Source organism: Myotis daubentonii, chromosome 4 (genome assembly GCF_963259705.1).
Source record: "Myotis daubentonii chromosome 4, mMyoDau2.1, whole genome shotgun sequence".
In the NCBI taxonomy this organism is placed as follows: Eukaryota; Metazoa; Chordata; class Mammalia; order Chiroptera; family Vespertilionidae; genus Myotis; species Myotis daubentonii.
This window is the reverse complement of record NC_081843.1, coordinates 9,726,961-9,748,486: the sequence shown is the minus strand read 5'-3', so window position 1 is coordinate 9,748,486 and position 21,526 is coordinate 9,726,961. Positions and strand designations below refer to the sequence as shown.

The 21,526-nt window shown below is 47.0% G+C and overlaps 1 protein-coding gene across 4 annotated transcripts; it reads left to right on the top strand.

Annotated features, from left to right (window-relative positions):
- The first annotated feature begins 40 nt into the window (after positions 1–40).
- On the top strand, positions 41–21,421 carry LOC132232732 (phosphorylase b kinase gamma catalytic chain, liver/testis isoform). 4 transcript variants are annotated; one of them, XM_059692246.1, is made up of 11 exons: positions 41–542; positions 1,535–1,705; positions 11,112–11,224; positions 15,411–15,586; positions 15,857–15,911; positions 17,439–17,504; positions 17,588–17,751; positions 20,242–20,332; positions 20,415–20,568; positions 20,640–20,765; positions 20,855–21,421. In XM_059692246.1, exons 2-11 carry the CDS (start codon positions 1,538–1,540, stop codon positions 21,146–21,148), a joined length of 1,407 nt encoding a protein of 468 aa, XP_059548229.1. In that variant the 5' UTR covers positions 41–542; positions 1,535–1,537; the 3' UTR covers positions 21,149–21,421. The 4 variants fall into 4 exon arrangements, with proteins under 4 accessions (XP_059548229.1, XP_059548233.1, XP_059548230.1 ...); XM_059692247.1 differs by lacking the exons at positions 41–542; positions 1,535–1,705 and adding an exon at positions 10,674–10,805; XM_059692249.1 differs by lacking the exons at positions 41–542; positions 1,535–1,705 and adding an exon at positions 11,369–11,779 and having other exon boundaries at positions 11,106–11,224.
- The last annotated feature ends 105 nt before the right edge of the window (positions 21,422–21,526 follow it).

The following is a 21,526-nucleotide window of genomic DNA, read 5'->3' as shown; positions in this document are numbered from 1 at the left end:
GTGGGAACTTGGGCATCTTTTTTATTTCCCTTCCTCCTGCCAAGATCCTAGTACCTCATCTCTAACCCAGAATTACATATCTTGGAGGTAGAAATGTCCACACAAGAAGAGGGAAGATTTGGCAAATCTGATCTGGTAGGGCACCTTTCTCTAAAGTTTTAGTTTTCAGTCACTCAGACTCACACTTTTCCTCCTCCCTTCTATTCTCTCAGTTCCTGACTTTCCCTCGAGCCCTCTGATGCCTTAGACTTTTTCCTGCTTTTATCTTCCTTGCTCAGGTGCTTTTCCTTTCCCAGAAGGCAGGCATCACTACCTTGGGTTGCTCCGGTCATTTTTCCTCCCTTGCTTTCCTCCATCTAGCCAAACTGGTTTGAGTCAGCTACACCCCCATATGAGCTCCCGGGGCTCTTCAGGTGGTGACTGGCCACCCAACCCCACCCCTGGGCTTGGCTTGAAGCCCTGAGTCAGCTCCATCTCTACCCAAGCCAAATCAAACCTGAGGCAGAAGCTGAAACTCTCAGTACCTCAAGGCCTATAGCCAGGTAAGAGCCCCTGTTCATTTTACATTTTCTCTGATCTCAACTCCTTGGCCCCTCTCCTTGTGTTCTCCCCTCATGTCTGTATCTGTTTACTCCATCTGAGTTCCTTTCTCAAACCCACTTCTGCAGCTTCGTGGCACATATTCTTTGCTTTCTGCTTATCTTGACTCTCTTCACCCTTTTTATCCTGGGTTGTGTTCAGAGAACTGCAAATGGTTTCATTTTATCTAGGATATAGGGGAATGGTTGGAGATGGTGGTTTGGTATCAAAGCTCAGAGGACCTGAGAAATAGGGAGATGAAAAATGATTAAGTAGGGCATCATTATGCAGGTTTCTGTGTGGGTTATGAGGTCATTCAAACTCAGTGTTAATCTGATTGTGTTGTGTGGCCTGGGTTGAAATGGAGAGGAGATGGCAGGGAGTCAGCATAGCAAAGGAGGCCCTACTGGGGGATTTAAGGTCTTTTCTGGTGTTCCGTTTCCTCAACTATAAAGAGCTTAGATGGGTACTTTTTCCCTCCTTTCTTCCATCTCCAGAATTATTATCACATGAAATGGCAGTTTTGCTTGAAGTAGGGAACGGCCTAGCATGTCAGTCTCTGAGGAACTTCAGAATTGTAGTGCCCTTTGAAATACAGTTTAAAAATCAGACTTCGATAGTCTCTAAGTCCTAGCAGCTGTTGAGATTCTATTTCCTGCTTCTCGATGTGCACCTGTCGTTCTGCTTCTCCCCCCTTGTCAAAACAATAATACAGATAATGCTATGTTCACACTAGCATGTCTTTAAAGACTTGAAATCTTAGGCTGAGAAAGGATTCCAGCCACACATTTCCTCTCTTGGTCTATGAGTCATTAGAGGAATTCCCTAGTAAGGCGGCATTCTTAAGAGTTGGGTTAGGCCACAAGGACATGATTAGAGAGGGGTGGAGTCTGAGAAAGCCAGGCCAAGGGCTCAGTTTTGGGGCTTAAAAGTACCTCGACTGTATCGCCCACAGGTGATGGAGGACGAGGAGAATGCAGTGGAGATCTTGGTGAGCAACATGGAAGCTGCTCATTCTCCATCCCCCATTCGCTGCTGCTGGCTCCGCCTCCGCTGCTTGGCAGCTACTAGCATTATCTGTGGCTGCTCTTGCCTGGGAGTCATGGCCCTTGTGTTTGCCATCAAGGTGAGGAATGCAGTTCCTATGGAAGAGGAGGGTGGGTGTAGTAAGGCAGTGGCTTCCTATCTGATCTGTCTGCGTTGATCAAACGGTTACTAAGTAAGTGCCTGTCAGAGCTCGGTATTGGGCCTTGTGCCAGAAGTAAGAAGACATGGCTCCTGCCATCAAAGGTCCCACAGTCTAATGAAAGAGAGGGCTGTGAAAACGGGTAATTATTAATGGGATGTAGCTCATCAGGACTGTCGTGGAGGAAGCACAAAGTGTTTTGGGAGCTGGGGGAGGATACATAGGGTGGGGCAAACGTAGGTTGACAGTTGTAAGTACCTGAAACAGTTTATTCTTGTATTATTCATTGTATTATTTTCCATACCAACAACTGTAAACCTACTTTTGCTCCACCCTTTATGTGTGTGATTAGAGTAGAGTAGGTGGCAGGAAAATAACCTTCAAGGATGAGTAAATTAGGGTGAAAGGCATTCCAGGTAAAGGAAGCAGTGTGTACGAAGGCCTGGACTATTAGTTCAGCCTAAATGGACCAGTAAGAAATAGTGAGAGATGAAGCCAGAGGGCCCAGATTCCCAAGGGCCTCCAGTGTTATGCTTAGGAGTTTTGACTTTATCTTAAAAGTACTGGGGAACCATGCAAAGGTGTTTGCAGAGGAGGGTGACATGGTCAGGTTTTGTGTTTCAGTAAGATCCACTCTCAAGTCCTACATGGAGAATGAATTAGAAAACTGGAGGCAGCTGAGCAGTGATGAGAGCAGTCTACAGGAGCCAGGAGAAGCTATGAGGGTTTTGAGAGGGTTCCACCATTTCAAAATATCTGTCACACAGGCTAACTTAAACACCAGGCTTGAATTTTCTCCACCCTAGTTGTATTTTAACCATCAGAAACTGTACTCCTGTCATAAAAATTTCTGGGTTTCATTAAGGTACAATCATAAAAAGAATCCTTAAAAGATGAGGCCCATTGACTAATGAGAATGGGGTGTTATATGACTGGACATGAGTGAAAAATACAAAAATACTCCAAGATAGCTCACTTTCTTTTCTTTTTTTAAGTGTTTGTGTGTTTTTAAAATTTTTATTGATTTCAGAGAGGAAGGAAGAGGGAAAGATAGAAACATCAGTGATGAGAGAGAATCATCAATTGGTTGCCTCCTGCACACCCCCCACTGAGGATCGAGCCCGCAACCCAGGCATGTGCCCTTGACTGGAATCGAACCCAGGACCCTTCAGTGCACAGGCTGACGCTCTATCCACTGAGCCAAACCAGTTAGGACTAGCTCACTATTTCTTGCCAAGAATTCCAAATTTGGAATGAATCTGGGATAAGTTAAAAAGGATAGGGGAAAAAAGGATTGAAAAGTATTTTACCATATATGATCTTGTGCGTTAACAATGGCCACTCTGAAAAGTAGGCGGAGCAGAATGGATAACTTACTTTGCAGATGAGGCATGAGAAATAGAAACTAGAAAGGAAGGTAGAGGATTTGGATGTGAGGTTTTGAGCCATGACAGGGATGGAGGATTGTAATGGGTCAATGGGCACTTTGGGACAGAAGCAGGGGGAGAACCTAACCAAAAACCTGCCCCCACAGGCAGAAGAGCGGCATAAGGCAGGCTACTCCGAGGAAGCAGTGCACTCGGGGGCCCGGGCCCGGAGGTTCATCCTGGCCAGCTTTGCTGTCTGGCTTGCTGTCCTCGTTCTGGGCCCCCTGCTTCTGTGGCTGCTCTCTTACATCATCGCCCAAGCTGAGTGAGTGAGGGTGGCCTCTTCTGAGAGTCAGCCGGAACTTCCTGGATCCTGCAAGGCGGCATTACTAGGGTCCAGTGCCAGCAGTGGTCCTCCCTGGCTGGAGGATGGTGCCTCTCTCAGAGGGCTTTGGAAGAGCTCTTCTAGCCCTTTATCAAAGGAAACGGCAACTGAGACTGATGAGGGGAGGCCAGCCTGCTCTGTTCTTTCAGTGTTCATCATTCCCTGCCCACCCCCACCCCCCCAGCCTACCCCATTCTAGGGGCCTCTACCCAGAGGTGGGGTTGAAGACCAGGCCTGATTTTATTAGAATTTGTTTTATAATAAAAGCCTTTTTTAGTGGTGAAATGCTGTTCCTGTCTACTTGTTCTTCCCCTGCTTTTCCCTGAGACCTTGGTAAGAGCCAGAGTGGGCATCTGACTGATGGCAGAAGTTTGCATCTCCCTGTGCCTAGTTGCTCCATGAGAACGAAAGATTTTCTTTTTCTGGAAGCTCTTGGAAAGACCCAGCTTCTTCCTTATACCTGAAGAGAGACCCAGAGGCCAGAGAGCAAAAGTAGTAGCATCAGCTACTATTTATTGGATGTTTGATATATTCCAAGCTGTGTTCTAGACACTTTATATTTCTTAACTTCTTCAGTTCTCATAATCACTCAATACCTAGTACCATTGTTCTCACTTTATAGTTGAGGAAACAGGCACAGATTGTAATGGCACACAGCTAGTAAATGGCAGAGCTGGGATTGAACTCAGACATTTTGGTTACAGATTTGAGAGAGGAGTGAAAGGATTGAATACAGCAACCATCCCTTACATAGAGAGATTTCTATGATTATATTGAATTTGCATAGCCTTTATCTTGGGCTTATTGATACTTATTTTATATTTTTATTGATTTCAGAGAAGAAGGGAGAGGGAGAGAGAAACATCAATAATGAGAGAGAATCATTGATTTGCTGCCTCCTGCACACCCCCTACTGGGGATCAAGCCCACAACCTGGGCATGTGCCCTTGACTGGAATTGAACCGGGGACCCTTCAGTCCAGAGGCCGACGCTCTACCCACTGAGCCAAACCGGCTAGGGCTCAGGCTGACACTATCCACTGAACCAAACTGGCTAGGGCTGATAACATTTTAAACATTTTTAATATGAGATATATCACACATACAGGAAAATATCCAAAACAAATATAAAGCTTAATAAGTTAACAAAGCAAACATCTGAAAAACTACCACTCAGTCAAGAAATGAACATTGCCAGCACTTCAGAGCCTGCTTTACATCCCTTATAATCACTCCTACTTCCTTTCTTCCCACAGGTAACTATCATTCTGACTTCAAACAATGTAGTTTTCGTTTTGCCTGCATTTGAACATTATATAAATGGATTCATGTGTATTTTTTATCCTCACCCAAGAATATGTTTATTGATTTTAGGGAGAGAGAGAGAGAGAGAGAGAGAGAAACATCAGTGAGAAACATTGACAGTTGTCTCCCGCACGTGCCCCAAACAGATCATACCTGCAACCTAGGTGTGTGCCCTAGCTGGGATCAAACCTGTGACCTTTCGTTGCACAAGACAGTACTCCAACCAAAGGAGCCACCTGGCCAGGGCTCGTGGATTCTTTTTATGCCTGGCTTCTTGTTGTTTATGAGATTTATCAATCTTTGGTATAGCTATAGTTTTCATTACTGTATAGTATTCCATTGCATGAATATATTACATTTTATATTGGTAGATTTTGGGGATGTTTCCAGTTTTGGGATATTACGAATCATTCTGCTGTGGATATTTTTTATTTTATTTTTTATTGATTTCCGAGAGGAAGGGAAAGTGGGGGAAAGAGAGAAGTATCAGTGATGAGAAAGAATCATTGATTGACTGCCTCCTGCACACCCCACACTGGGGATCAAACCTGCAACCCAGGCATGTGAACTTGATGGGAATTGAACCTGGGACCCTTCAGTCTGCAGGCCAACGCTCTAACCACTGAGCCAAACCAGCTAGGACTGCTGTGGATATTCTTGTACATGTCTCTTGGAGTACATATGTCTTGTGAGTGGAATTTTGGGGTTATTTTACCATAATTCAGAGACCAGCAGAGCACCTAAAAGAATTAGAGATTGGGGGGCAGGGGGTAAGAGATCAACCGCAGGACTTATCTGCATGCATATTAGCATAACCAATGGACACAAGACACTGGGGGGTAGGGAAGGCTGGGGGAAGGTCAAGGGGGGAAAAAAAAGGAGACATATGTAATACTCTTTGTAATACTTTAAGCAATAAAACAAAATTAAAAAAAATAGAGATAGTGCACACTGAAGAGAGCAGATTAAAGGGGAAGATGAGCCATATGATAGTTGTCCTCAGTGTTTCAAAGTGCTCCAGCAAGGAAGAAGTGAAGAGAATCCATTGTTGGTCCCAGATTTTAGAATGACAACAATGGGTAGAAGCCATACTTAGGGCAGTGATTCTCAACCTTGTCTTCAACAATGGAACCATGTCGGGAGCCTTAAAAAGTACCTATGCCTGAGCTTTACCTTTAGAGATTCTAATTTAACTAGTGTAAGGTGCTACATAGTCTTCCGGACAACACATTCTAGAGTAGCGGTTCTCAACCTGGGGGTCGAACGACCCTTTCACAGGGGTCGCCTAAGACCTTCGGAAAACACATACATAATTACATATTGTTTTTGTGATTAATCACTATGCTTTAATTATGTTCAATTTGTAACAATGAAATTGGGGGTCACCACAACATGAGGAACTGTATTAAAGGGTCGTGGCATTAGGAAGGTTGAGAACCACTGTTCTAGAGAGATTTAAGAAACTTAAATTTGCTTAACTTTTTTTTTAAGCTAATATTTAATGAGAAGCTTCAGTCTACTAGAAAAGAATATCTCATTCCCCCAAACTGATTAAACTGATTTTAACACTGTTTTGAAAAAGTTTCAAACCTACAGAACAATAAAATAATAGTACAATGAACTTGTACTTTTCAGCTAGGTTTATAAATTTTAATATTTCTCCACATTTACTGTATGTCTTTTACTGTATGTACATATTGTTATTACTGAACCATTTGAAGTTAAGTCCAAGGTCCATCATTCCTAAATACTTCATGATCTATCTCCTAAGAACAAGGATATTTTCTCAGATAACTAGGGAACAATTACGTAATCCACAGAAGGCAACATCAATACAATATTCTAATATATAGTACATATTCAAATTTTCCAGTTGTCCCAATAACCTTTATAACCATTTCTTTTCTGCTTTAAGCTCCAGGGTGGGAACACAGTCATTGCATTCAATTGTATCTCTCTTTTAAAAAATATATTTTTATTGATTTCAGAGAGGCAGGGAGAGGGAGAGAGCGATAGAAACATCAATGATGAGAATCGTTGATTGGCTGCCTAATGCACACCCCCTACTGAGGATCACCCCTACAATCCAGACACGTGCCTTTGAGTGCCCTAGACCAGAATTGAACCAGAGACCCTTCAGTCCGCAGACCAATGCTCTATCCACTGAGCCAAACTGGCTAGGGCAATTGTATCTCTTTAGCCTCCTTCAATTTTTAGTAGGTCCTCATCTTTTTTTTTTTTTTTTTTTTGGTTAAACCTTACCCAAGGATATTTTTCCATTGATTTTTAGAGAATGGAAGGGAGAGGGAGAGACAGAGAAACATCAGTGTGAGAGAGAGACATCAATTGGTTGCCTCCCACACAAGCCCTGACCAGGGATCCACCCTGCAACCAAGGTACATGCCTTTGACTGGAACCCGGGACCCTTCAGTCCACTGAGCCAAACTGGCTAGGGCTCATACTTTTTTTTTTTTTTTTGGTTTTCCATGACATTTTTTAGGGCAAGCCATTTTTTAGAATTTCTCAATTTAGGTTATGATTGGATTCAGGTTAGAAATACTACATAATGTCAGTGTGTCTTCAGTACATCACATCAAGAGGCATATGATGTCAATTTACTCTCTTATTGGTGGTAGTAATATTGACAACTTGGTCAAGGTAGTGTCTGTCAGACTTCTGAAAGGTAAAGCTAACTTTTATCCTTTGTAATTAAAAACTAATCTGTGTAAGTATCCTGTTCCCCAGCAAATTTTCACCAATCATTTTAATGCCCAGTTTGCCCAACACAGTTATGAGGCTTACAGAATGTTGCTGTTTTTAGTTTATCATTCTACACTTATTAGTTAGTTGGCATTCTACTATGAAGACAGTCCTTTTCTCCATTATTTACAATTTTTTAGTGTCAGTATGGTCTCGGATTGTTCTTTAGTTCAATTTATTATATCCATTAACTGTCATTAACCTTCTTAAAATATTTTGTTGAGATATAGTTTACATATAGTAAAGTGCACAGATCTTAAGTGTGCAGCGTGATGAATGTTTTCATATAAACACATCTGTGTAATCACCACCTAAATCGGGTGGGGAATGTCTGGCCTGCCAAGGTATTAGGAGTAAGTTGATTAAATGTTTGACCAAATATAGCAGGATAATTTTTAAGTTGATAATTTTGTATGGTCCCTGAATGAAGCTATAAATATCCAAATGGCCCTTGGTAGAAAAAAGGTTCCCCACCCCTGAATAGGTGACTAGACAATTTCTAGCACCTCAGAAACCTCCCTCATGGCCCTCTCAGTCTCATTTTGTCCCTGATTTTGGCCAGTGGAAACCCCTTCAACCTGGTTCTTGTGTCCTTCTGATAAGTCCCCAACTTTTTTCACTTACTTTCTGGCACAAATTATTGTAGATTCATCTTACACTTTCTCTGCTCCAGCCTGGGAATTGGCCATTTCTTAAATGAGCTTTGGTTCCTTTTACTGGGGACTGTTACTTTGAAATTAGACACTAGCTGTGCTCATTCTACTGGGATGTTACTGCATCTAGGCCCTTTCAGAGGTTTGTGCTCAAAATACCTAATTTTATCTATTTTAAAAAATCACATCTGACTTAAATCAATCATAAGGTTCTCTCCTTTCCCCATTCTATTTTTTAAAAAATAATTTTATTGAATTTTAGAGCAGAAGGGAGAGGGAGAGAGAAGCATCAATGGGAGAGGGGAATATTGATCAGCTGCCTCCTGTATGCTCCCCCACCTGGGATGGAGCCTGAAACCTGAGCTGGTGCCCTGACCAGGAATGGGACGATGCCACACTGACCCACACTGGTCAGGCTGTTGTTTCCCTATTCTAAATTCCATATTCCTACAGTAAGACCCTTGGCTACCTAATGTTTATTCACTGCTCAACTTTATTTTTTTTAATATATTTTATTGATTTTTTTACAGAGAGGAAGAGAGAGAGACAGAGAGCCAGAAACATCGATGAGAGAGAAACATCAATCAGCTGCCTCCTGCACATCCCCCACTGGGGAAGTGCCCACAACCCAGGCACATGCCCTTGACCGGAATCGAACCCGGGACCTTTCAGTCCGCAGGCCGACGCTCTATCCACTGAGCCAAACCGGTTTCGGCCACTGCTCAACTTTAGAATAATTATCCCATTGTAGTACTAAATAACAAGCCTACTAAGTAAAGTTAAAGATTTCTTCACAATTATTTTGTCTTTATTTTGAGAGTACATTTATTAAAGCTGGGGACAGTGCACAAGGAAGGACGAGTACAAGAAGCAGCAGGGGAGAGAGAGGCAGGGGCCGCTTTGGCTCTAGAAACGCCATGGGAAAGAAGTGAGCCAACACTGGGCTGCTACCTGCTCAGTGAGAGTCAGAAAAGGGGGCCTTGGAGACAGGTTCAGGGGTGAGCCCAGGAGGAGCTGCTGCTGCCCACTGCTCCCCTGGTTGCAAGTCTCATGGGGTCCCTTAGAGTTTAGGATATGCATGCCTGTGGGGGAAGATGGGGAGGGGAGGGGAGGATGCTGATGTGCTCCTGGGAGGGACAGTGCCTATTTTATCTATTTAAAAATAATATATTTCTATTGATTTCAGAGAGAGAGGAAGAGGGAGATGGAAACATCAATGATGAGAGAGAATCATTGATTGGCTGCTTCTTGCACACCCCCTACTGGGGATCTAGCAGCAACCCAGGCATGTACCCCCATGGGGAATTCCAACCCTGACCTCCTGGCTCATACACCAGGTCTAGTTTGTTTTTAGATTGATGGTATGGTCAAAGTACTCTGTTAAAAAGGTACTTGGACTCGTTACATGGTTGTGATCCCAAAGTGACATTTCTAAGATGGTTGTTAGCAGGTTATATTCATTCATTCTGTGCCTCCTTCGTGGGGAATAGAACTTCCACAAGGGTAGGGACTTTTTTTTTTCATTGCTGTTAGTCTAGCGCTGTGATTTTCAACCGGTGGCCACAGGAATGTTTAAAACATGCAATACCTGACTATTTAGTCAGGGGCACTGACCTCTTTTCCCATAGACTGTCAAAATATGACAACAGCCAACACTACAATAGCCAGATGGTATAAATCAAAAGTATACCTACTTTTTGGCCAGATCGGCAAAATTATAACCTATTTTTTTGCTGTGCCCCAGAATTTTAGTAGTTTATGTGTGCCATGAGATGAAAAGGTTGAACAAATATTCATGGAATGAGTAAGTGAATGCCAGGGTTGTGGTATGCACAGAAGGCTTATGAAGCAAGTCCCTCCTGGCAGAATCTCATAACCTGGTAGCCTTAAAACAGAGTGTAGTACTCCCCAAGGCTTGGGGGGGGGGGGGGGGGCTGGGGAAACAGCACCCCCAGCTGGTGAGCACTAGGGCTTTAGAAGTATTCAAGAGTCAGCAGTCACGGGACGCGGTCGCCTCTGCAGGCTGCACCAAGCGGCCAAGGTGGGCAGTTTTCGCAGCTGGAGTCCCCCTCAAAGCAGGGCTGCCAATACCCTGGTAGAGCCGAATCCCGACAAGGATGCCGGGAGGAGACTGCGAGGGCCGTGCCCGCGTCCGGGAACCCAGGCGCAGCGAGGCTGGCATCCCAGCAACCCAGGGCTTCTGCTTCCCAGTAACCGAGCTTCCCGGTCGCTTCCAGGCCTCCAACCACCCGGCCAGCAAGTCCCGCCCCCCGCCGTCTCGGCAGGCGCCGGGCGCCGATTGGCTCTATTTGAAACCGGGCGTCGCAGCCTGAGGTAACCGAGCGCCAACGCCCTCCGGCCCGCGGCCTCTCGGCTTCCTATTAGACAGCGGGTTCCCAATCGGAAGGGCTTTTGAACCTCAGTCCTCGGCAGGCGCCGGCTATTGGCGGGCAGGGCGGGGCGGGGCCGGAGGTCGCGGCCGCCACGCCCCGGGCCCGGAAGGGGACTAGAGGCAAACCCGGCGGCAGCGCGGCCTCGCTGGGTCCCCGGCGCCTCTCCTCGCCGCCGCGGGTGAGTCTGCGCGAGACCCCGTGCCCCTCGCCGCGCTCGCCCAAGTGCGCCTGCGCGGCAACAGCCGCCGGCCCGGGTCCCCTTCCCCCCGTTCTCTGAGCCTCCTCCTCCCCCGCCCCCCTCCCTGCCGGCCTTCCCGCCCCTTCGGCCCTTTCGCTGGGCCTCCCCAGCCCCGCTCCTTCCCCAACCCCGTCCCCACTCCCCAAGATCCTGGCGCCCCAGCCGCAGGGACTGTGCCTCCGCGCGCCGCGATGTGTGTCCGCTCAGAGCCTGTGGGCCTCCCTGCCCTCCGTTTCCTCCTCACAGGCCCCCACCTCCGTCAGAATGACGCTGGACGTGGGACCCGAGGATGAGCTGCCCGACTGGGCCGCGGCCAAGGAGTTTTACCAGAAGTACGACCCTAAGGACGTCATCGGCAGGTGAGGCCGCGGCGGGGGCGCGGAGTCCGGGGTGGGTCCTGGCGGGACGGTGCCGAACGGGGTGGGTCAGTGCTCCGCTGGGTGGCGAGACTCGTATTCTGGGCCAGCCCCGTTTTCCACCAACTCATGGATGTGTTCAAACAGCTGAATTACTTGCTGGGTGCCAGGCACAAAGCTAAACAGAAGGGGAAGGAGAGGTGCGTGTGCCCCGGCGGTGCTCCCAGCGAAAGAGACACTGGCGCATTCAGAAAGTGTCGGCTGTGAAGCGTGCTGGGGTCAGAGCCACAGCTCCCGGAGGTGGGATCGCCCGGAGGACGGTGCGAGCCCCGCGTGGGAGACGAGAAGGCCGTGGGCAGTGTGCTGGGTGCGCTGTGCGAGGCGCCGGGCATACCGGACCCACAGGTTTCTGTTCTGGAAACTGTAGTTGTAGAGACAGACAGACAATAAACCCCAAAACGGGATGAAGATCAACGTGCTGTGGAGACGGTAGTGATGGCACGAGGGTCATTAGTGAGCCGAGACTTGAAGGATGGGAATGAACGGGGCTTGGGTCAGGTAAGCTACACTCCAGGAGAGGGAACAGTGCGTGCGAAGGCTCCTGGTGGGAACGGGCCTCCGCCAGCGATAGATAGAAGAGCATAGCGGCTAGAGTAAACAAAGCAGGAGATTAAATTGCAGAAGTAAATGGAGGTAGGGTTACGTAAGGCCTGAGGCCATGATAAGGAATTTAAATTTTAGCCTTAGCCGGTTTGGCTCAGTGGATAGAGCGTCAGCCTGCGGACTGAAGGGTCCCAGGTTTAATTCCCGGCCAGGGTACATGCCTGGGTTGTGGGCTCGATACCCAGTAGGGGGCGTGCAGGAGGCAGCCCACCAATGATTCTCTCTCATTGATGTTTCTAACTCTCTGTCCTTCCCCCTTTCTCTCTGAAATCAATAAAAATATATTTGTAAAAAAAAGGAATTTAAATTTTAGTGAAACTGGTCATTTCAAACAAGGTAGTAACCTGAACTGATTTACATTTCTGTGATTTGGGAGCTAGGAACTTACCCTTTCTACGCCTCAATTGTGTGTGTGTGTGTGTGTGTGTGTGTGTGTTTAATAGATTTTTCTTGATTTCAGAGAGGAAGGGAGAGAGAGAGAGAGATAAACATTAATGATGAGAGAGAATCATTGATGGGCTGTTTCCTGCACACCCCACAGGGGATTGAGCCCACAACCCAGGCATGTGCCCTAACCAGAAATTGAGCCATGATTTCCTGGTTCATAAGTCAACGCTCAACCACTGAGCTGTGCCAGCCATGCCATCTCAGTTTCTTAATTGTAAATTGGGAATAAAAATAAATCCTATTTTGTAGGTTGCTGTGAGGATGAAAAGAGTTAATATGATACTTTTAGAACACTTTCAGGCATTTGGTAAGTGCTCAATACAGGTGTGTTAATTACAGTTTTAAAAGATCATTCTGGCTCTGGTGTAGAGAGTGGAAGAGGAGGGGGGCAGGAATGGAAGCATAGAGACCAGTTATGAAGCTGTTGATTCATTTAGGCTAGTGATTGTGGTAGGTTAAGACTGGAGTGGGGGTGATAAAGATGAAAAGAAATGGATAGTTTTAGGTGATGACTTGATACAGTTTCCTAAAGGATTGGATATGACCATAAGGGATAAATAGAAGAAAATAGAAGAATAACCTCTAAGGTTTGGATTTGAGCACTTGAGTACCATTTATTGAAACAGAGAAGACAGGAGGATCAGATTATCGGGACAGGTGAGCAAGTCAAGAATTCCATTTTTTTTTGCCCTCGCTGGTTTCGCTCAGTGGATAGAGCATCAGTCTGTGGACTGAAGGGTTCCAGGTTCGATTTTGGTCAAGGGCACATGCCCAGGTTGCGGGCTCGATCTCCAGTAGGGGGCATGCAGAAAGCAGCTGATCAATGATTCTCTCTTATCATTGATATTTCTATCTCTCCCTCTGCCTTCCTCTCTAAAATCAATATATATATATATATATATATATATATATATATATATATATATATATATATATTCTTTTTAAAAAAAGAATACCATTTTGGAAATGTTGACTTTGAGATACACAACTGGAGCTGTCAAGTGGGTCTTTGAGTCTGGAACTAAAGGGAGAGGGGCTGGGCTAAAGCTATAAATTTGGGAGGCGTCAGTGTATAGATAGTAGTTGGCGAGAGAATATAGACAGAGAAGTGAAAGTGGCGTGGGCTTAGGCTCTGGGATGTATTATGGGTTAGAGAAGGAGGAGCCAACAAGGGAGACCAAGGAGATGTCATCTGGGAGCTACAAAGAACAACAGGAAGAATGTGCTTCTGCAAGCTTGGCATGGTCTGCTGTGATAGTGCTGCTGAGGCCCTGCTGGTGTGGCTCAGTGGTTGAGGATTGACCTATGAACCAGGACGTCACCGTTTGATTCCCAGATTCCCAGTCAGGGCACATGCCTGGGTTGTGGGCTCGATCCCCAGTGGGGCATGTGCAGGAGGCAGCCGATCAATGATTCTCATCATTGATGTTTCTGTCTCCCTCTCTCCCTCTCCCTTCCTCTCTGAAATATATATATACATATATATATATATATATATATATATATATATATATATATATATATATATATATATATATTTTTTTTTTTTTTTTTAAGAAATCCGGAATTCTGGAGAGAAAGAATGAAGGCTCAGGACAGTGTAGCAGGAATCATTTACACATAGTTAGTATTAAAGCTTCTGGGACTGGAGGGAGGTCACCAGGAGAGAGTATTGGGAAAGAAGAGAGAGAGCTGAGATCCAAGTCCTGAGTAGCGAGGTTTCAGGACCGGGTAAGGGGGGATTCACAGAGGCTAGGAAGAACCTCAGGGTAGAATGGTGATTCCACTGCCGTGGGGCACAGAAAGGCCAGTTTTGGAAAAGGCAGATCAGAGGGTAGTGTATTCATCTTCCAAGGTTACTGTGGTAGCATGATCCCTTGTCTCCTTTATTTTCCCTGCACACTCTCACTAAATTTTCCCAGAGTATCAGTTTCTTCATGTATAAAGGCCTGAAGCTTTAAAATGGTTGTACTAGGCCTCAAACTCAGATGCATTTAGTGGTTGAGCACAAAATAAAACTGTGAAGTGGCTAACAGGAAGACAGTAGGAAGTGGTAAGCGTTGTGGCAGCTGGAGGATTCTTGTCCCATCTAAGATGTATGGATTCAGATTTGGAAAGAATATTGGACTGACCAAAACGTAATTCATATATGGACTGTTTAGCCAGAGGGTTAATAGTTTGCATCCTTTGATCGAACCAGAGATATGGGTGACAGGCATTCCAAGCCAAGGGAGTTTTGTAAGGTCAAGGAGGCCGTGAGAGCACAGCAGGAGGTTATGTGAAGGGCAGCCAGGGAACCAGCCTGTGAAATGTGTGATCCTGGAAAGATTTGCACCTTAGCCTGAAGGACTTGTAAGGTCAGAGTGAGTTGGTGACGGAGCCCAAGCGAGGAAATCTGTCTAGGACTTTCTCTTTACAATGCCAAAAGGGCTTTCCTGTCTCGACCTCAGTCTGTCTTTCAGCATCCCTTCAAGATAGTTTTGGCTACATTTCAGAGCTGGAGAAGCGGAAACCCAGAGACCTTATGTTAGTGGGTTCCTTAGAGATTAATTAGTGGCAAATTTGGGGCCTAAACTGATATCTTTAATTCTCAACTTTGGTCTTCTAGTCAATTGCCCAATATTTATGTAGAACCTCCTGTACTTGAGCTAATGTAGGGGAACTGTGGGGTTTGGATGGGGTAATCAGGAAGTGTGAGTAAAATTTGGAGGGAGTCTTAGGTAATTTCTTCTCACTTACTCCTTGTGAGGTTTCAGGGCAAGGGGCAGGTTCTGGGGCTCAGTGTAGAAGGGACTTGTCTAGGTTCACCCATTGAGGGCATGGCAGAGGCTGGGTTAGAAACCAGGACCCGGGCCTGCCTTCCCTGTTAGCTTTGTGTTTCACCTTCCTGGGCACCTGCGTTGCTTGCTGAGGCCACTGTGAATCTATTGTAGGCCAGGACGAGCTTCTTGGGAGGTTGCCTTGTCCAGATGGGTCTTCAGAATCTGGTGCAGTATATATATGAGGGTGCCGAGGCTCTACTCTGCTTGGAAATGAGAGAGTAGGAGGCGCTGACCCCTGTGTTGTCTGACTCTGGCAGAGGAGTGAGCTCTGTGGTCCGCCGATGTGTTCATCGAGCTACTGGCCATGAGTTTGCGGTGAAAATCATGGAGGTGACGGCTGAGCGACTGAGTCCTGAGCAGTTGGAGGAGGTGCGAGAAGCCACGCGGCGAGAGACACACATCCTTCGCCAGGTCGCTGGCCACCCCCATATCAGTGAGGCTGCATCCCCTGTTCCTGTTAGATTACAGCCACATCCTGCTGGCCCTGCCCAGAGCCCATTCCCCCCAACACTGCCTCCCCCCTCTGCTCCCTTCCTCCTGGCTCTGTTCCACCTCAGAGTGTGGCCAGCCTTTGGGTCCCTACTGCCTCCTTTGATTCTCCTTCCCAGTAACAGCCCGCTGTTGCCTCAGGGTGGAAAGCCCCTTTAATATGCATCCGCTCCTTTCCATCTCTGTCTCTCTGCCTTTCTGCCTCTTTCCCCAGTCACTCTCATCGATTCCTACGAGTCTTCTAGCTTCATGTTCCTGGTGTTTGACCTGTGAGTATCTCCCTGCCCCAATCTGAGAAGCCTCCTCACCTCCATGCACAGCCCCAGACTCACCGCACAGTGGGCTGAAGACCACCCTGCTCACACCTTCCTCTGTTCCAGCCAGGGCCTGCCTGGCAGTCCATGGCTCTGGCCTTTTTCCTTGGTGCCCTGATTGAGGCACGTTCTTCAAAGAGTAATAGTGGCCCTAACTGGTTCGGCTCAGTGGGTAGAGCGTCAGTCTACGGACTCAAGGGTCCCAGGTTCGATTCCGGTCAAGAGCATGTAACTTGGTTGTGGGCACATCCCCAGTAGGGAGTGTGCAGGAGGCAGCTGATCGATGTTTCTCTCTCATCGATGTTTCTAACTCTCTATCCTTCTCCCTTCCTCTCTGTAAAAAATTTAAAAAAAAGAAAAAAGAGTAATAGTGACCAGTCAAAGACAAAGGGTCTTTATGACCCAAATCCCCAACTCTCTTAATCCCCCATGGTTATAAGGTTAGCAGGGAAGAAAGGACTGATTTGAGAGTGTCTGTCTAGGAACTGACCACTTATAAAATAGATATTTGCTCACCAGTCTCACATTGTTTAACACCCTATGCTGGTGACTATCTCTGCTCATCAATTCTTTTTCTGGTCAATGTAAATCTGAATGTCACATGCTATACCATATAATGCAAACCAGTTGCAAAGGTTCTTCAAAAGAGAATGGTTTGAATATTAAATATTTAAGAGGCCTTGAAAATATTTTCATACAGAAATGACCCTCTCCAAAAGTGTGAGGGGAGGTTGGAAGTGTCCATTTTATTTACCCGTTATGCAACTTTGCCCAACATTAATACTCCCAGAGCAATACCTGATGTGTTTTTTATATTTCAATGATTGACACAAAGTTACAATTATAACCTCACTCTTTAAAGAGAAGACAAAACAAGCAAAAATCAAAGCCCCATACAACTTTTTTTCTATTAATTGAAATTTTGGTTGGTGCGCTAAATAGAGACACTTTAAAAGGCCTTTTTGAGTACCAGATAACAAGGACCACCTGAAAATTATTGGCACAAGAAGGCACTCATTCTTGCTGAAATAACCCCCTCAGGCACAATGAAGGTATTTGAATTGCCAACCCACTGGGCCAGACTGCCCCTGGCATTCCTCACTCTTGGAGTGCTCTGTCTTGAGACCCTTTAGTTTGTCTACAGAGGAATTTCTCTCTCTCTTTAAAAAAACATGTTTTATATTAGAGGGAGAGGAAGGAAGAGGGAGAGATTGAAACATCGATGAGAAAGAAACATCAATTGGCTGCCTCTTGCACGCCCCCCAATGGGGATCGAGCCTGCAACCCAGGCATGTGTCCTTTCTGGGAATTGAACTGACAACCTCTTGGTGCATGGGTCAGCACTCACCCACTGAGCAACACCGGCCAGGCCAGAGAAATCTCTCCCCTGGCCTGTCAAATAGTATTTTCTCTGAGCGCTGGCTTATTTTCTCAGCCCTCACTGTGAGGTGCACCTCCCTCCCTCCCACTCCTGTCTCCTAGGATGCGGAAGGGAGAGCTGTTTGACTATCTCACAGAGAAGGTGGCCCTCTCAGAAAAGGAGACCAGGTACTGGCTGAGCCTGCAGCCCCTGGGGTGAGCAGGGCGTGGGGTGGGGCAGGGAGAAGCAGAGGAGACTGCCCCTCCCCCAGGTCCATCATGAGGTCTCTGCTGGAAGCAGTGAACTTTCTCCATGCCAACAACATTGTGCACCGAGATCTGAAGCCCGAGAATATTCTCCTAGATGACAATATGCAGATACGACTTTCCGATTTTGGATTCTCCTGCCACTTGGAACCTGGCGAGAAGCTTCGAGGTGAGGGGACCTGGTGCCCTAAGAGGCTTGAGAGGGAAGGAGACCCAGACATGAGTGCTTGGCTGGATCTGAGAACTGAGTCCCAGCTACCAAGCAAAGGAGAGTCAGTAAATACTTGCCAAGGACCCTCTGGGTGCAAAGCCTTGTTTGCAGCTCAGAATGGGTTTCCTGACTTGGGGAGGATGGAGACAGGAAAGTGAGCAGATGTGGCACACAGCAGGGCTAGGGGTCATGTGGGGAAACCAGGAGAACGGAGCACCTGATTTAGCTAGAGGGACCTACAGAGCAGGGGCTCCGAGCTGGGCTTTGGGAGGCTGGGCTTGTCCCAGGAGGAAAAGGGAGAAGGGCATAGCAGGACTCAGCTGCACACTTGGGGTCTGACAGTGTACGCCTTAGGTGCTATGAGGAACCTGGGACTCTGGGACTCAGGTTCACCCGTGTTAATACATTTGTTGTGACAAAATAATTCCGGTGCAAATGGAAAACTGAACAAAGTTCAACTGCAAGACTCCTCAGAGCTTTTTTTTTTTTAATATATTTTTTGGTTTCAGAGAGGAAGGGAGAGAAAGAGAGAGAGAAATATCAATGATGAGAGGGAATCATCGATTGGCTGCCTCTTGCATGTTGGACTGAGCCCGCAACCTAGGCATGTGCCCCTGACTGGAATCGAACCTGGGACCCTTCAGTCTGCAGGCCAACGCTCTATCCACTGAGCCAAAACCGGTCAGGGCCTCAGAGCTTTTCATATGCTACTTTCTCTCCCTCAATGGGCTCTGCACTGAATTTATTAATAGCTAACATTTACTGAGTGCTTAGTGTGAGCTAGGCTCCATGCTGAGTCTTTACGTGGCTTATTTCTCTAGATCCTCTCAACTTTTTTATTAAAATTTTTTAATGTTGAAATTATTGCAGGTGTCCTCCTTTCCCCCCCTCAACATAGCATTTGTGTGTCTATTTTATAGCTGTGTTGTGACTTGCCCAAGTTCCTGTGGCTGGGATTTGAACTTGGGCAGTCTGACTCTAACTCATGCTCTTAATCTGTGGACTTACATATCTTACAGATGTTGTGCTTTATTTTCCTTTGTGCTTCCGAATATACTTTTCCCCATTCTGGAATCACCTTCACCATTGCCCACTCCACCTTCTCTCTTAGCTTTGGTACCAGGTTTCACTTGAATGTTCTAAGTTAAATTCCTTTCTTTTTAAAAAAAATATTTTTTTTATTGATTTCAGAGAGGAAGGCAGAGGGGGAGAGAGAGAGAAACATCAATGATAAGGGAGAATCACTGATCAGCTGCCTTCTGCATGCCCCACATTAGGGATCGAGCCTGCAGCCAGGGCATGTGCCCTGGCCGGGAATCGAACCGTGACCTCATGGTTCACAGGCTGATGCTAACCACTGAACAATGCTGGCCGGGCTAGATCCCTTTCTTTTTGTTCTTTTTTTAAAAAATATATTTTTATTCATTTCAGAGAGGAAGGAAAGGGGGAGATAGAAACATCAATGATGACAGAGCATCATTGCTCTGCTGCCTCCTGCACACCTCTTACTGGGGATCAAGCCTGCAACCCAGGCACGTGCCCTTGACCAGAATCAAACCTGGTACCCTTTGGTCCAAAGGCTGACGCTCTATCCACTGAGCCAAACCAGCTAGGGCCTTTCCTTTTTGTTCTTTACTCCCTTCATGGCACCCATCTTACTCTGTTATTTCTCATTTGCTTTTTAGTGGACGTGAAGTTTGGTAAGAGCACATCTGATTTACCACTGTGTCCACTGTGGTGCTAGGTACATGGCAGGCAAGAAATACTTAGCTTAGGAATGAGTTTCCTGAGAGTCATGTTCAGTTTAGGCCTATTAAGCTCTCCTGGAAGTGTGCCATGGAATACAGTTTGGAAATTTCTAGGATGTTAGAATTGGGGCCTGAAGTGGTAGAAACGAAAAGTAAGGGTTTGGATCAAGTCATGGAGGGCTCTGTGCTATAATAGACTTGATCTTGAGGCCATATTGGGAGCCAGGGAAGAGTTTTAAATAAGGGACTTACCCAGTATGTACTTGAAGAAATCCCATACCCCCACTCCTTCCCCTTGGTTTGAGTGGTGGTTCCACCAACCAGAGTAGAGATTATAGGAAGAGATTTGCGCAGAAAGGAATGCAGAAAAGTTTTGTTCTTTGTGTGTTATGAATGTAAAAATGTGGTCACACTTTGTGTGAGGAATGAGTAGGTTTGGCCAGAGGGTTGGAGGCAAGTGATAGTTGGATAGGACCTTGAAGTAAATCTAAAAATCATGTTTTTCTTCATTTCTCCAAGGCCACCAGGCACCTTGGTGGGTATTTGAGTTGTTCACCAGGGTCAGGGTCTAGTACTGAGACTCAGCAGAGTCTGGCAGGAGCAGAATGAGGAACACTTGTTGAGGCTCCAGTAGAGAGTTGGTGTTAAGGGCCACGAGGGGGCTGGTGGCATCCCATCAACCTCAGCCCTCTCTCCCCAGAGTTGTGTGGGACCCCAGGATATCTAGCACCTGAGATCCTTAAATGCTCCATGGATGAAACCCACCCGGGCTACGGCAAGGAGGTCGACCTGTGAGTTTCTGGCGTCCCGCCCTCTCCCTGTGTACATTTGCCCAGCACCCCCCCCCCTGCCTGACTTCGCCCTTCTTCCCAGCTGGGCCTGTGGGGTCATCTTGTTCACACTCCTGGCTGGCTCACCACCATTCTGGCACCGGCGTCAGATCCTGATGTTACGCATGATCATGGAAGGCCAGTACCAGTTTAACTCGCCCGAATGGGATGACCGTTCAAACACTGTTAAAGACCTGGTGAGCTGGGACCCCGAGGGTGCAAGGCGGGAGGCCCAAGAGCTCTCTCTCATGTTGTGGAGTTCCCCTAGATTTCAAGACTGCTGCAGGTGGATCCTGAAGAGCGTTTGACAGCTGAGCAAGCTCTACAGCACCCCTTCTTTGAGCGCTGTGAAGGCAGCCAACCCTGGAACCTCACCCCCCGACAGCGGTTCCGGGTAAGCCTAAGGGTGTCAAGTCTTGGCCTGTTCTTCTGTCCCCTGTGGCAGTGCTACACTGCAGCTCACACTCCCCTCCCTCTTCCCAGGTGGCAGTGTGGACAGTGTTGGCTGCTGGACGAGTGGCCTTAAGCATCCACCATGCACGTCCGCTGACCAAGAGTGCACTGTTGAGGGACCCTTATGCATTGCGGCCAGTGCGGCGTCTCATCGACAGCTGTGCCTTCCGGCTCTATGGGCACTGGGTGAAGAAGGGCGAGCAGCAGAACCGTGCAGCCCTCTTCCAGCACCGGCCGCCTGGGCCTTTTCCCATCGTGGGCCCTGAAGAGGAGGGCGACTCAGCTGCTGTCACCGAGGATGAGGCCATGCTGGTGCTGGGCTAGCACCTGAGCCCTGGGGAATGCCAGAAAGCAGGACTTTCCATGAGGAGGATTTTTATCATTCCAGCCCCTTTTGGCTCTGGCCGTAGGCCCCGGCCCCACTGCTTGGCTAGGCCACCACTCATCGTTACTATCAGAAAGTCCAGTCTATCCCCACTGGCCAGGGCTTTCCGATCAGAGCTGAGGTAGAAGGGAGCCGCTCAAGAGTGCCATGCCTGGCCTTGTCAGTGCTACCTGTGCTGTGTATGCAATAAAATCTACACACCAGGGAGCCAATGCCCTATGTCTGGTGTCTGGCTTTGGCAGGAAAGCCCAGAAGTTGCTCAGGATGGGGGTGGGGGCGCGAATGGGGCCACTCTGGCCGAGGCCTTTATTGGGGAA

Coding starts and splice junctions, on each gene's coding strand:
- LOC132232732 (XM_059692246.1), top strand. CDS start 1,538: ATGGAGGACGAGGAGAATGCAGTGGAGATCTTGGTGAGCAACATGGAA. Junction 11,225..15,410: donor CCTAAGGACGTCATCGGCAG/GTGAGGCCGCGG, acceptor TGACTCTGGCAG/AGGAGTGAGCTCTGTGGTCC. Junction 17,752..20,241: donor ACCTGGCGAGAAGCTTCGAG/GTGAGGGGACCT, acceptor CTCTCTCCCCAG/AGTTGTGTGGGACCCCAGGA.